Below are 15,008 nucleotides of genomic sequence, written 5' to 3'. Positions count from 1 at the left end.
AGTGTGGAAAGTAAAAAAAATGGGTACCTCTCTTGATTGTATTAAATTTGGAGTGGGGGCTTTATATGCAAATTAGAGAGGACTTAGGAGGGTGGGGCTGGTGGCGGAGCACCAAGACATAAGGGTCACACGTAAGTTGGTATGGAATTTTTGCTTAACCTGCCATAGGCCTTGGGTACTGGTAATCACACCCAAAAAGAATTTTTCATGAATTACGTTTGCTCTGGAATACTGCCAGGTAAATTGTAATCGAGGGATAGGCAGGAGCAAAAGAGGAAGAGTGTGCAACCATCTCTGTGAGATTAAGGATGTATATTCAATACAAGTCTGGACAATGTGCAAGCCAGCAAGGCATGCGAGGCATCCGAGCCATGGCTGCGAGTCATCTGAGTCATGCGAGTCAGGACTGTAAGTCAGGCGAGCCAATATGGTGAGTCAACATGCGAATCACACAGTTATTGAAAGTTAACCATTTTAAAATGGGTGCTTAGACTTAATAACAGTTTGTCATTGCTATTTGAAATTGGTGCTTTAAGACTTAAATGCAAAATTTGCATGGCTCCCATGACTCTCTGGCTTTGCAGATTGTCCAGCCCCATTCAATATGAAGTGCTAATTGGCCAGTTTAGGAGTGCTCTCATGCCAACAAATAATTTGTTGGCATGCAAAACAGTCTGAATGCAGACAGATTCTCTTCTTAGTAAAATGTATCCCTGCCGCCTGAGCTTTGTGTTGATTAGATTCTAAAATCCAATAAAACAAAGATCTGGTATTCAAGAGCCTTCTCAAAGAACAGCATGTAAATGGAAAAAGCTTCAGAAAACACTTTGTTTTTCAAGTTTTCTCTACATCAAAATTTTTGGTCTCAGGGACATCAAATGACTGTGCTGTTATTTGGCTCCTTAGGCACTTAAAAAGGCCACACAGACAATTAATTTTTTCTATTGAAGTAGTGTTTTGCTTTGTCAGTCCAGGGTCATTCTAGAGCTGAATGAAAACAAACATGACACAGCAGACGGACTTTCACAATTCCTAATTCCTGCTTTGTTTCTGGTCTACGAAGACAAATTTCCTTGTAATAGTTTTGGAGTGAACCAAAGTCTCCTTGCTTGTCCATGGTTTTAACTTTCTTTAAATTCTTGTTTCCACCGTAGAGTTTACAGGGCTAGAACTTGGTCCTCACTCACCTTGTTTATGTTTTGTCATTCTCTAAGATGGTTTTCGAAGTAAAGTCCTATTTGACAGCGACACTGAAGAAAGGTTTTCCCTACTTTCTGTTGCTCAAGACAAAGTGTGTCGACCTGCATTGCAGTTAGTCTCAATCCCCCCAATATTGTAACCTTGAGATGTAAAATTTCAGTGGAAATACATTGTATTTTGTGAGAAAAAACACTGTGTACAAGCATTGTCATAATAATTTATAATTACCAGTTGTATCTCTAACAACCATATTAATGGTTCCTGAGTCCTTTATAGTAATGTCAAAAAACCTTTCCAATGTGCTATTCCACATCAACTTAATTGTACAGAATATAAAAACTGGTTTTTCATAAGAGTTGGTACTACGTTACCATACTCTACTCTTGTGCACTTTTCTTTGCTTTATGGCAAGTATGGCAAGACTTCAATAATTACAATGTGCTTTAGGGCAGAGAGAATTTCATTCTCTAGAAAAAATGAAGCCAGGGCATCATGGATCTCAAAGCCCTTTTTAGCTCCAGTCTTTTACAATTTCCAGTTCAATTTTCCTAATAGTTGTTTCTGTTTCATTCTTTTGCTGACTGCAGTATCATTTTAATATGTTGGCAGATTGATGATGTACCCGAGGTTGAAGATGATCAACCAAGAAACCCATTTACAGAGCTGAGGCTTCTCTCTTTTCACACTGATATTGTTCATTTATTGACCATCATTGATGAAAGGAGGTAATGTCCTCAAAATGCAAAAGAGGTTAATATTGCCATTTTTCTTACAATATTTAGAATTTTGTTATTTCCAACTTACAATGGTATGTTGTTGCTTTTAAAGTTTATTCTTGGTTTATGTTGTTTTAAAATGTTTCAAATGTATTTCAGTTTTAGTTGTAGCTCTAAGTAATTTTATGATAACAGTTGCAAGATTGTGATTGATTTTGTGGATCCCAGATATAATGGTACTGTATGACGCTTAAGTCCAAACATGACTAATGTACAGTTACGGACAATTTTGATGACAAGACTTATACCTCTCAACTCTTCACTCTTAGAGTACCAAGTAATACAAATGTGAAATTGTTAGCTGTAAAGAGCCATACATTTTAATGGACAATTGATTTAATAATAGGAAATAATAAAATAAAAATAATAAAATTTTAATAGTAAAAAAAATTTATATATGTGAATGTTTTAAAGAGTTACACTGCAGTCTTGTATAATGCTTATGTTTAATTTTTTTTAGATTTGCATCAGCGTCTGATGATAATCTTGCTGTCATCTGGGATGCTAAGGTTTTGAAGTGTCTTTTTTTGTTATTTAATCTGGTAAATTCACTCAAACTGACACAATTTTTTGTAAGTAGTTTGACCATTATGCATGCATCAGCCAATGTGTGTCCACTACTGTGGTATGCATAGGTGCACCTGTTGAGAGGGTTGCATTCGTTTTCCGTTACCATTTAATTACCCCTCCCTCATGACCAACATACAAATACATAGAACAACATCCATGTTGCATCTCAAGTTTGTCAAAATAGCTTTCTCAGAGGAACAACTATTTTGAGATAAAACTCCTAATGAGTATGACATTGATCTTAAATTATTAGAGTGGTGGTTTGATTGCACATAATAGAAAATCAACAGAATGACAACCAACAAAATAGATCAAAGCGAAACTGAATTTAAAAAACCAACAGAAAAACACAGATACAACTGTACAGATATTTCCTGATTTGAACAGCGCAGTGAGCTTGCAATAAAAGTTCTTGATTGGATTAGCTTTCTTCTTCCGATCTCACTCTCACATACATGTAGAATGTATTTTGACTCAAGAATTTATTTGTGCAAATGGGGTACAAATGGTGCGACTAAATCAGTAGGGACCTCAGTTTAATTTAATTCGTAAATGTCTCCAAAGAAAAGGTTAAAAGGAAAAGAGAAATGCTTAACTTAAGCTTGCTTCCATGCAAAGAGGTGAGAATGTTACAGTACGCTCATATAGCATGTTTTACTGAGTCGTCTGGTCCAAATGCCAGGTTCCTCCAATATTGTCATGCCAAATTCTGGGAGAGCACAAGAAAGTTGGTCAGGACATTGCTGTTTGTTACCGGTAACATTCGCTCCTTATACAGTCCTTTCTCTGCCAAGGAAGAGAAAGATCAAGTTTGCTTATAACAAACAGCAATGTCACAAAGAACCATGTCTCCATATACTGGATATGATTGGGTGGTTGAAAATGTGGTTTCTTCATCATTACAATTTATAGTGAAATTTCCAAAGGATCTTGATATCATCAGGCAAGTCAGAAATTTAAAGGAAACGACAAAACTTTTGAAATTACAAGACATGTTTCGACATGTTTCGACATGTTTGTACATTAATCAACTGAAGATGATAGAAGTTTCTGTCGAAACATGTCTTGTAATTTCAAAAGTTTTGTCATTTTCTTTAAATTTATAGTGAAATAGTGTTCATCTGCCCAACTTCAGAATGTCATTCCATTTGATGATGTTGTTATACAATATGAATAATTTTGTGATTGTTTCTTGAACCAAACTTTAAATCACCAATGTTATATGTTCACTTACAGACTGGCAGACGTCTCAGTGTTCTCAAAGGTCACTCCAGACCGATTAAATGCATGCTTCTGTTACACCAGAGACAAGAGTTGCAAACTGAAGTGGTGGCTGCAACTTTGCTGTTGACAGGTTCATCAGATAGAACCATTTTAGTATCCTTGTAAAATTCATTAATAATTCATAAGGGTGACAGCCAACAGAAACGCTCTATTCAAGTCACATGTGTTGCTTTGTAAATCCCGATAAAGTTCAACTGTCTGAAAGCACTGGGAGGGATTGAATAGATAGCAGGGAAAGGCTGGGGTTGATGAATTTTTAATTACTTGAATTATCAATAGGATTAACTTTTATAAAGATATCTAGCTCACCTAATTAGTATGCAAGCTTATCTTTAATAAAGACGAGTCTTGTAAATTTGTACAAAGTTTATTAATCAATCACAAGTTTGACATTTCAATCACAACGATTACGTAACAATTTACTTGCCTGTTGTCAGCCTTGTTGAGAATGTTTAATGTACCTCTCCTCCAGTCTCACACAAATGACAGTTAACCGCACAAATTAACAAATAAAGGAAATTGGCGGATAATGCTCTCCATTTTGATTGGCCAGTTCACAAACAAACTTGCTCAACCAAAAGTACAGCGTATTTGGCGACACGTCCATCTTTGCATTTGAGACCGGCCACTCCAACAAGTTTTGACATTGCACATTTATTTTGCTGTTGCTGCTGCCATTCCTCCAAGACTTTTCTGCCCCATTTAGTGTTGTATTGTGTTGCTCTCGGAGTGCCTTCCAACACAAAACTGGTCTCTTCTTTTTTACCCTTTGGAGAGCAAAACCAACGAGCCATGCTTCTACTACAAAATCTCTATGAAAATGAATTGCCTAATTCAGTGCTGAGTATTTCCAAAATCCTATGGGACAGGCCCAAGTGAGTCCACGCTCACATGATTAACATGACAAACACATTCTATTGTTTCATTTCACAAGTAAGATAAAATATTCGCGTCCGACCTTTATGGGCTTTAAAACAGTTTGCCTGTAGCTTGCCGTTTTAAATGCCCATAAAGGTCTCCCGCTCGTATTTTATCTAGTACTTGCAAATCACCTCAAGGCATGTTTAAAGCTACACAATAGGCTTATGAGCCAGGTGAAATGGGCAAAACGCTTATGATTCGGACAAAAGCACTGACAAGATAAATTATTTTTAGAGCCTAGTTTCTTCAACATGATCAAATTAAAGGTCCATATTCAGACATTTGAATGGCTTTGCTGCCGATCTGCTTATCTCTGGCGTTTGCCACAGTTCGCGCTAAACCTTCCCAACAATCATTGTAAACATTGTTTTGCAATAAAAAAGGGTGGAATTGATGATCAAGAGAAAAAGTGACTTAAGGTTGAATGCAAAAGGTCATTATTTAGCCATAAACTAAAAGCATTTTGTTGGCTTCTACCAAAGCCTGGAGATAAATATTAAAAACTGTTGTCTTCAATTTTCAATTAAATTTTTTTGTTAGTTTTGTGTAATCTTGAACAGTTTTATCTAAGCTAACATAATCCGGGCCGGGCCGGTCCAGTTCGATCCAATCCGATCCGATCTGGGTTTTGCCAATGGCCACCTACTAATTCAAAGATACTTTTGTGCTGTTTTTGAATAAGCGTGAAAATCAGATCTCAAGAATTGTTATTGAAATTCAAAAAGAAAATTGGGGGTATAACCACGTATTATTTAAAAAAAAAAAAGCTTTAAAATACAAAGCAATGTATGGCATTTGTTTGCAAATTGAAGCTTAATTGTCTCTGAAAAATTCTTTTTGGATACCAAGAGCACTTGCAAAGTTCCGCTTTCTCCGCATAGTTTTAAACAGCGCAAAAAAATGTCCTTGTATTAAAGCACTACCCATAGGAAATCTGAAATGCACAGAACATATGCACAATGACAAATTATAGTGTAGGCACCATCCTTATATGTTCTGCATCCAGCAAGCCATTAGAATCACTAGAAATTGTACAATCTATCTCCCTCTTTGGGTTTTGGGGCAACATTTACCAATTTCCTTGGATGTTTAACTCATTGACTCCTGGGGGTTCCCCATTGACAAGTAAAATCATCTGGCATTAGGCAGAGTAAAATACTTAAGTATGGCCGTTTAGGGGTGAATGGGTTAATAGAAAGAATAGGGATGGGCCATTTTGTGTTCAGGCTTGCTTATTCAAAAAGGGTCATGTTTTCTTAACATTGTTGTTCTTACACTGGTGTAACAAAGGTTTGGGATGTGATTGATGGCCAATGTTTGCATTCAATCTCAGAACACTGTGGCACTGTGAAGGTTTGTATTAACAACTATTTGCCGAAGTGTAGGTGATAAGTTTCGTCTCTGTGTAAATATCCATCACTAGCCACCGACACTGAGGTGAGTAGTTTTAGTATATACTAAGACTGTCAGCGAGATAATAAAGCACAAAAAGGTAATTTTAACGGGTGTCCGGAAAACTTAAAGACCTTAGACCAGGAAAAGACCCACAGAAATAAGACCCAGAACACTGCAATTATTCCCCAACAACTCCAGCTACGGTTCGTGGTCACTGAAGCCAAACAAACAGAGGCAAGTATAGTAATTTTCCCCCATCGTTCAGATCATTAATCCATATAAAGTGAAAAAAGCACACTGTACAGGTAATATACCAACTACGCCAGATAAAGCAGCTGGTGATTTCAACAATTGTCTAAATTTACTGGCAATGACTTTAATTGGGACTGAGCCTTACAATTTAAAAAAACCGTACCCATCTTAGGCAACTTAATTCGCTGAACGTTGACGGGATAATGCTGTTCACTTTTTTATCTTTTAAGACCTTGTTTTGTTATAAAATGCGCCCCATCAGATAAAGCAGAAATTACCTTATCAAACGGGGAAAATATTCTGCTTCTCCCTGTAACAGTTTTTAAGTCACTATGGTGGTCTTGGCGTTTTGGGTCTTTAATAGTTTTCCAGGGTCTTTAAGTTTTTCAGGTCTAAGTTTTCCAGGGTCTTAGTTTTCTGGTTTCGTTTTTGTACATTTAGTTTATTATGCCTTTTGTTTGATCAAGTGAAATCTGAAATGTAGCAGAATTTGCAGTGGCACCTCCACAGAGTGGCATTCACTCACTGAGTCCATGCAAACAGATCACTCTCATTTCAGTGATCTAACTTAGTGTCATGTTGAGTATGTGTGAATTGTCATAATATTAATATTTCACTTTTTCCATGCAGTGCTTAGTCAACATGAAACATGACAATATCTTTGTTTCTGGTGGTCAAGACTTGTGTGTGTGGAATGAGAAAGGAGAGTTGTTGGATAAATTAATCAGGAGCACTGAGCATTGTAAGGAAATGTGGCTTTTAAGTGTGCAGATTGTTACGTGTATGTCCACTTGTTAAGTCCACATTGTCAAAAATACGCCGCGATACCGGTGCAATGCTCTAACCAACTGAGCTATGAAGCCACTGACGTTGGGAGCTGGTCATGGGTCACAGGTTCAAACCCCGTTGAAGTCCTGAATTTTTCAGCCTTCTTTACGCAATTGCAAAAATTGCGTTCATAACAGGGAGGATCATAGCTTCACTTGATTTCATATCTGCAGTCCATATATGATCCATTTCATTTATCATTTCATCGTTGATTCATTCCTCACGGGAACTTTGGAACCCACAAATGACCAGCTCCCAACGTCAGTGGCTTCATAGCTCAGTTGGTGAGAGCGTCGCACCGGTATTGCGAGGTCATGCACAGGTTCAAACCCTGTTGAAGTCCTGAATTTTTCAGGCTTCTTTACACAATTGCAAAAATTGCGTTCATAACTGCAAGGATCATAGTTTTACTTGATTATGTTGTTGTTGTAATTTTCCTTTTATACTTGGGCCCCATTTAACAACTACTACTATTGTAACTTGACTATTACATGTACTATGCCTCCTAGCTAGATTACATGTATATAGCTTTTTAGTTATTTTGTAGGTGGCCTTATACCCTACATAAATTGTATTACCGTAAAGACTCGCAGATAAGCCGCACCTTTTTTCCAAAAATTTGCGATCAAAATCGTCGGTGCGGCTTATCTGCGAGACCATTTGGGAAAGGAGCTGTAAATTTCGGTGTCCAGTCTTCCATCGTCCGATATTATGCCTGGCTACACAGCTTCGCACAGTGCATGCAAGAGAAAGCAACAAATTTACGCGTAAAATTCTATGGAAAAACTGCCTTGCATGGAGAAATACCTGTGAACAAATACCAGAATAATATCAATCATATGTCATAAGTGGTGGACATGATGTTTATTCTACTAAAGAGCTAAAATTACGGGTAAGACTTCAAAGTATTTTTCGATCCATTGTTGGTGAGTTTGCCTTGGATGAAGACAGAACACTTGATGGCCTCGACTTTGGATTTCTTTCGAGTTTTTTTCATGAAAAACTTTTTTTCCAAAATTTGAGTTTCTAGACTCGGGATGCGGCTTATCTGCGAGTCTTTACGGTAATTCTTGTTCCCGTCTCCTTTTTCATGTGTGGTATAAATAAACCTTGTTGTTGTTGTTGTTGTTGCATTAATTTCAAAACCTAATTCATTTCATATTGTGAATGACACCTTCAAGGTAAGGTGAACTTGAAAGGAAACTTGTGCTACTACATGTACTAAAGGTTTACTTTAAACTAGAAAAAGTACATGTAATTGCTATCAATATGCTTGTATGAGAAAAATGTAGTATTTAATTGCTTATTTAATTTCAGTCTCAAATCATTCTCCTGGGCAATACCATCTTGAAATTTAAGACCCCTTAAAGACCCTAAGACTCGAAAACAAAGAAAGTAATCCAAAACCCTCAATTTGGCTAAGCCTAGGCCTAAAACCCAACTTCAGGCCTAGTTATAGGCCTATGGTTAGCCAAATTGAGGGTTTTGGGTTATTTTCTTCATTTTAGAGTCTTAGGGGTCTTTGTTTTCAAGACACCCCCTTTAAATTAATGCAGAGACATTTTAATGTCTCTACTGGTTAAAACTAGAGGCAAAGCTGCTTTTATGAAAACATGGTTAAAATGTTGCAAACATTGAAAGAATTTCAAAAGTCAGAGACAATGTTTATTAAACTTACAGTAACAAATCTTTCATTTAAATTGCTTCAACTTCAGCGGTATTATAAAATGTGCAGGGTTTTGTTATGTAATGATAGTACAGTGCATGTAAGTGTTGTGTGCAAACCATTGTATCATGTACTCGTCATCAAAAAGCTTTGGAGTGTCACTCCTCTACCAGTAATCTTTAGTCAGTAATTTGGCAATTGAAGAATTTATGCTGAAAATCTCAATGATTATCATTGCATTTGAAATTTGAAATTTAATTTTTTTAATTTTTTAATTGCCTTTTAATTGCAGCTGATGTCCATTCATTGTTGCCAATAAAAAACAACCGAATAGTGGCAGCATCCAATAAGTCATCCTTGGGTGAGTGAGTCTAGGGCTACCTCCAGAAACTTCCACTTAAGTGCCATCTGAAAACGCACCTCTTTAAAGAAGCTTTTTACTAATTTGTATCATGATAATTATTACTATCTCAATATATAATTATTGTATATTTCAATTGTATAATTATTTCAGTTTGATCATAGTATATTTTTAATAATTATTATTTCTAAAGATACCCTGGATTTAGTTATTATATATAGATAGAAATCATGTAATGTACTCTTGATCATTTCATGGGATTAAGCGCACAATATAAGAATTCAATTATTATTATATTATTATTATTAAATTGAATCATTATCCAGTAAATTCCACACGGTCTGTGTTTTAGGGAATAGACAAAACCTTCCAGAAACTTCTAAAAATAAATTAAAAAGTCTTTTCTCTTACAGTCTATAATTTGCACATCCACTTTCACTGTTTTGACTTCTTTCATTTGAAGAGATATGGTTTAGAATTTCTCATGAAAGAAAGTAAATAAAGAAAAGATTCAAACGGCCAGACAAAGTAATATCAGAGAAGCTAGAGTTCACTGCTGGTGCTGCCTCTTAATGTTTGAAAAAGAACCCACTCAATGGAGTTTCCATTATCCCTTTTATGATGGGAGTTGACCTTAAGGTTGCTCACACAAGTTTCAACAATTTGGAGGTAATGTCTTATTAGAAGGGTGAACTCTACAACATTTATAATTATTTAACAAAATGACAATGTTATGGTACCTAATACATGTAAATGCAAATATTTCACCACGTTGATTGCCTGAGAGCACATCAATTTATCCCAAACAGAGTGCAGAAAAGTTAAATTAGCTAGCTAGCTTGCAATAAAGGAAAGTTTTTTGCATGTATGTCGTTATAATAAGTAATATTATTGCAATGTGCAATTTGGAATAAATTAATAAACATTTGTAAATTTTCAAAGACTACAAACTGAATTGTTGTTCATCTTTGCAAAAATTAACTTGTACTTATTTGTTCCAAATTGCACTCAAAATCATGTGATTACCTGTACAAATGAAACATCAATAATTTCTTAACAAGATGCACTCGTTGATCTGACCTAATAGGTCATGATGGCAACAAAAGAGCCACCTAAAAACACTGTAAACTATATGTTATCTTTAAATGCTTGTATCTTAAAAACTGTTTATTTCTGTCAAGTAATTAGCATGCTTATAGGTAAAACTCTCTGCAGAATTTAAAAAATTCTTAACTGCAGCTTAAGAGCCACCTAAATATTTTCCAATATTGTGAATTCAAGGTAACTGTGAATCTGCTCCACAGAATTTTCTCCTTTGTTGCTATGGTTACATGTTACATTATTGTTGAGCAATTTTTGGTGTTTCATATGGTACATTAACTTTGCCTTTACATGAAACAGTTGCAATGGGTAGATTCAATCCTTCCAATAATTGGTACATGCAGTTTAAAACTAATTCAAGCCTCCTTAAAGTGCCCCTCAAGAATTTTTATTCCACAAAGTCAAATTTCAGCACCTTAAAGCTAGTGACACACAGTTCAACCTTGTGCAACATTTGTCACTAAACTAATAAATTAAATGTACATGCAAAACTTTCAGTGTTGATTGGCTAAGAGCACATCGATTAATTCCAAACAGATTGCAGAAAAGTGAAATTAGTGCAAGTAGTTTATTATAAATTAGTGCATTAATTAATAAACTTTAAGGTGAAATTTTTGCATATGCATGTAGATCATTAATATGTATTTGCATGATTTTCCTTGTGCAGTTTTGGAATAAATAAGCACTTCTAAATTAAGAATGAAGACTACAAATTTCACTCACACTACGGGCTGACATGCAATTTTGTTTGTCTTTCAAAAAATTTACTCATGCTGAATTTCAAATTGCACTCAAAATCATGGCATTACCTTGACAAATGCGACGTGATGTTGTAGCTTGTTGAATGACAATGTTTACACCTGTTGAGTGACTAGTAAAATTAATACATGCAACTTTCATTGAATGAGAACTATGATTCCTTCCATTTTTGGCGGCAATTTGGAAATGATTAAAGTAAAAATAGGTTGATGTCATTTTGCGCTGCAAGTGTTAATTGTTGCAGTAATCCTGAAATTCCATCAAAGAAAGTCAAAGAAACACACTATTTGGACGTGAGAATGGACTTAAAAGTAGAAAATTGTTTGGAGGGCATATCACACCCTGATGGCAGAACTCTGAAACTTTGATGTTTACAGAAACATTCGTGGCACAACTTATCACACATCCAAAGAATCAATTGCAAATAAATCTGATTCTTCACTATCACATGCTACCAAACTGACACCCTTCAGACTCATGTGAAAACGAGACAGGAATGCAATAGGTTATCCCATAGAACAGGGTTAGGATGATATGGGAATGGTATGGGGCACACCCATACCATTCCCATACAAGATTCTATGGTGAATGTACGGATTTTTTGCCAAATACGTAGCAATCCCATAGGAAGAGACAATAGAATGACAGTAGTTCAAGACAGTGACTGGGTTTGCTATGGAAGGCAATAGCCCATATCAAGTCCATGTAATAAACATATATGGGCCATAGCTTTGCCCATACATTTGGACCATTTCCAAACCTGGACCATATATGTTCCATACCATTTGATTCCGTAAGGGTAGCAATGCTCTACAAGGAGCAACTGGTTGCATTAAATGTAGAACTCATCGGTATTTTCATTCAACTGCATTCAACAATGTTCAACGTGTTGAATGAACTAGCTATTTCCACATTCAACACTACTGGTACATGAAGCACTTTTCAACATTTGTTGAACACTGGAGCTGCAACATCTGTTGATCAACAAATTATTTAATGTTGAAGTGTGTATCACTGGCTCAAAACATGTCTTTTACATGTACATTAACTGGTTGCAGTTACACTTCTAAAAGCCCGCATGACTTGTCAAAATTGGCAGTCATTTTTTCCCCAGCCAAGCTTGTGAATTGCATGGGTCTATCCTTGGGATGACATCACAAGCTGTTTTGCATTCCAGCTTTGTATTAGTTTATATGCATTACAATGCAGTTTGTAACATCACGTAAGGAATAGACTCACTGTAGCTCAGCTGAACAAAGGACTGCTAGTTTTGCTAATTTTTTTGGTGTAGCTGACTTGGAATTTCAAGGTGACAACAAGTGAATCGATTTATCTGAACAATGAAAGACATCTGAGGTTAGGGTCACTATAAAAATGCCACTGATTTGTCCCTCTTTTGAACTATTTGTATGTGTCTAGATAGAGGATTGAAGCTACATAAAGTGACTGGACAATTTTCCTCCCTAAAGTAAATCTAGAAATATTGTTTTTCTTTTCCTTTATTTTCAGTGGTATATTCCATAGAAAGGACCACTGACGATCCTGAAAAGTTTAAAATTGTAGAGATTAAGAAACTTTCCCCTCACAGGGAAGCTATTAGATGTCTCATTAATGTGGCAGGTTAGTCCAAGGTCCTACATGTACACTGTACATGTAGCTATTTGTAAATATTGTTGGAATTCGAAATATATTGTCTCAAGTTGAGTTTGAGGATACTGGTAAGATTACAGAAAGGTAATGTTGCTACAGTGAAATGACCATTGTTTGACAGATTAGGACAGATTGTGCAAGTCAGTAAACCTGTGAAATTCTCACGCCTGACTCAGGCACCAGAATTAAGCCAGCAATATTCCAAACAAATTCGAATTTTGAACTGGGGCTTGATTTGAATTTTGCATTATTCATCCAACGAACAAATTATTGAAATGATTACTGAAGTCAAATTAGCAATAATGAACTTATTAATTAATCCACTCGTGAGAGGAATGCTTGACCTGTTTTGACTGTAATACTAAAGACTATAATATGGAAGACGAGTGTTTAATTTGGGAGAAGAAGAATGTTAATCATTCATATAAATGTTCTCTACATTGGAGCCAAGTATAAAAGCTTGTTAAGATTGTTCAGGGTTCATAACTGTGATGATCTAAGAGCTTAACATTCTTTTTATCCCAGTCTCAATGGCATTCCACTTGTGACGTGTTCTCTGCTATCAGTCATTAACAGCAGTTAAAGGTCCAGTAGAATACAGCATTGTCTGATTGGCCTATTTAATTTTGATGATTAGACTCACAGTAGGTCTCGGCAGAATTCTCACACTGCATAGAGAGTTCACTGCATGGCTCAATGTTGTTGTCTGCGTGACCTAGGGCTGAGCATGTAGATGTAGATGAATTTCGAACTGATTGTAGAACCTCTGCCTTCTTCAATTATTATAGAAAATTGAAATAAAACACCAAACAATCACTTATTTAGTAAAAAGCTCTTGACAAGAAGGTTCTCATTATTCCTTTCACTTTCCTTTGACATTAGATAGCATGTTTGCTTCCGCATCACTTGATGGAGCAATTGTCCTTTGGAGCTCACACAGTCTTTCTTACACAAGACAGTTCAATTATGTCAAGAATTATGAAGGACCAAGTCATACGTACCCCTCCAGTACTCAGCATGTGTTTACTGTAGATCAGGTATGGTATGGTGTAGGCTAATAGCATAAAATGGCCTCAATGTACATGTACAGTAAGGATGAAAGTGTGACTTCTCATAAGTTACTCCCATTCTTTCTTGTTCACTCGCCATCATGATGATCTAATCGTAGCTAAAAACAAAAAGCAATCTTGGTCTTTAACGTGATAGCATACATACATGTATATGAAAGAATGTGAATTAATTCAAAGTAATGTCATGTTTGGGTCCCTTGCTGTACAATGAAAATAAGTAAGGGTTATCTGCCTGAAACGAGGGGATATTAGAGGTGAATAAATCTGATATCCCCGAGTGAAAGGTCGATAAAATGCTTATTTTACACATTGGTGAGGTTTTCTAGAAAATATGCACTGTTCTTTGAGATGACGGCAAAACAGCTTGATGAAAATTTGTAAAGAAACAAATATATGTAGTCTCTAGGGACTTAAATTACATCCATGTGTGTGAAAAATTGTGAAAACAAAATTGTCATGGTCTGAGTTGAATATTTAAGTGTAGTTTGCCTTGTGTTGTAATTTGAACTGGCTGTTTTGTGGTTTAGTAATGACCCAGCATTTTTATGTTGAGTGTCATAATTTCAAATCAAGGGCACAGTCACAAAACATCAAAGGAACAAACCCAGCACTTACAGTTGCTGTAAATCCAAGTTAATTACCTACATGCCAGACAACCTGCAGCTGGCTTCTCTAAAACCGAATATGATTAATTGGAAAGTGTTTCTCTAGAAAACTTCAACCTTTTGTGTGGATACCTCAACCGTTTAATTTTAAAAGGTTGTGGTGGCTTGATTGTTGGCAGTTTAACCCGGTCTTTTTCAGATGGTAAATATTACACTGTTGTGGGTCCTATTGATTATTCATTTAAGGTTTTTTGTATAACTTTATTGGTTGCCTGTTTCACATCGAAGCATGTTTAAGCCTCTTCTTTTTATCTATAAATCATTGAATGGTCTCTGTCCGTGATATATAACGGAACTCCTGTTCCATCGAAAATCAACCAGGTCTTTTAATATACGCTTGAATTTTCTGGACCTGCTAATGCAGCCAACTTGTAAAACCAAAGCATACGGCGATAGAGCCTTCTCTGTATGCTCTCCAAAGATTTGGAACACTGTTCCTTTGAAATGTGACAGTCAAGTACAGCTTTGTTGTTTAAGAAAAAACTCAAAGCTTTCCTTTTTATTAAATTT

At 36.0% G+C, this 15,008-nt stretch overlaps 1 protein-coding gene and 1 non-coding gene across 10 annotated transcripts in view; both read left to right on the top strand.

Moving 5' to 3' along the window:
- Positions 1 to 15,008, top strand: part of LOC137992848 (WD repeat-containing protein 41-like) — a 43,825-nt gene that overhangs the window by 8,725 nt on the left and 20,092 nt on the right. For 7 of the 9 annotated variants that reach the window (XM_068838387.1, XM_068838384.1, XM_068838390.1 and 4 more), the window contains 8 exons: positions 1,810 to 1,925; positions 2,437 to 2,485; positions 3,783 to 3,923; positions 6,042 to 6,104; positions 7,029 to 7,140; positions 9,185 to 9,253; positions 12,623 to 12,733; positions 13,646 to 13,800. In XM_068838387.1, the coding sequence (XP_068694488.1) occupies positions 1,810 to 1,925; positions 2,437 to 2,485; positions 3,783 to 3,923; positions 6,042 to 6,104; positions 7,029 to 7,140; positions 9,185 to 9,253; positions 12,623 to 12,733; positions 13,646 to 13,800 (816 nt within the window). Of the gene's footprint in view, positions 1 to 238; positions 431 to 1,809; positions 1,951 to 2,436; positions 2,486 to 3,782; positions 3,924 to 6,041; positions 6,105 to 7,028; positions 7,141 to 9,184; positions 9,254 to 12,622; positions 12,734 to 13,645; positions 13,801 to 15,008 lie in introns of all 9 variants that reach the window. The other 2 variants (XM_068838391.1, XM_068838392.1) reach the window with 2 other exon arrangements.
- Positions 7,493 to 7,569, top strand: Trnat-ggu (transfer RNA threonine (anticodon GGU)). Its single transcript has one exon. It is a non-coding gene; the product is annotated as a tRNA-Thr (tRNA).

Source organism: Montipora foliosa, chromosome 2, assembly GCF_036669935.1.
Source record: "Montipora foliosa isolate CH-2021 chromosome 2, ASM3666993v2, whole genome shotgun sequence".
Lineage (NCBI taxonomy): Eukaryota > Metazoa > Cnidaria > Anthozoa > Scleractinia > Acroporidae > Montipora > Montipora foliosa.
This window is presented reverse-complemented; position numbering and strand designations above follow the sequence as displayed.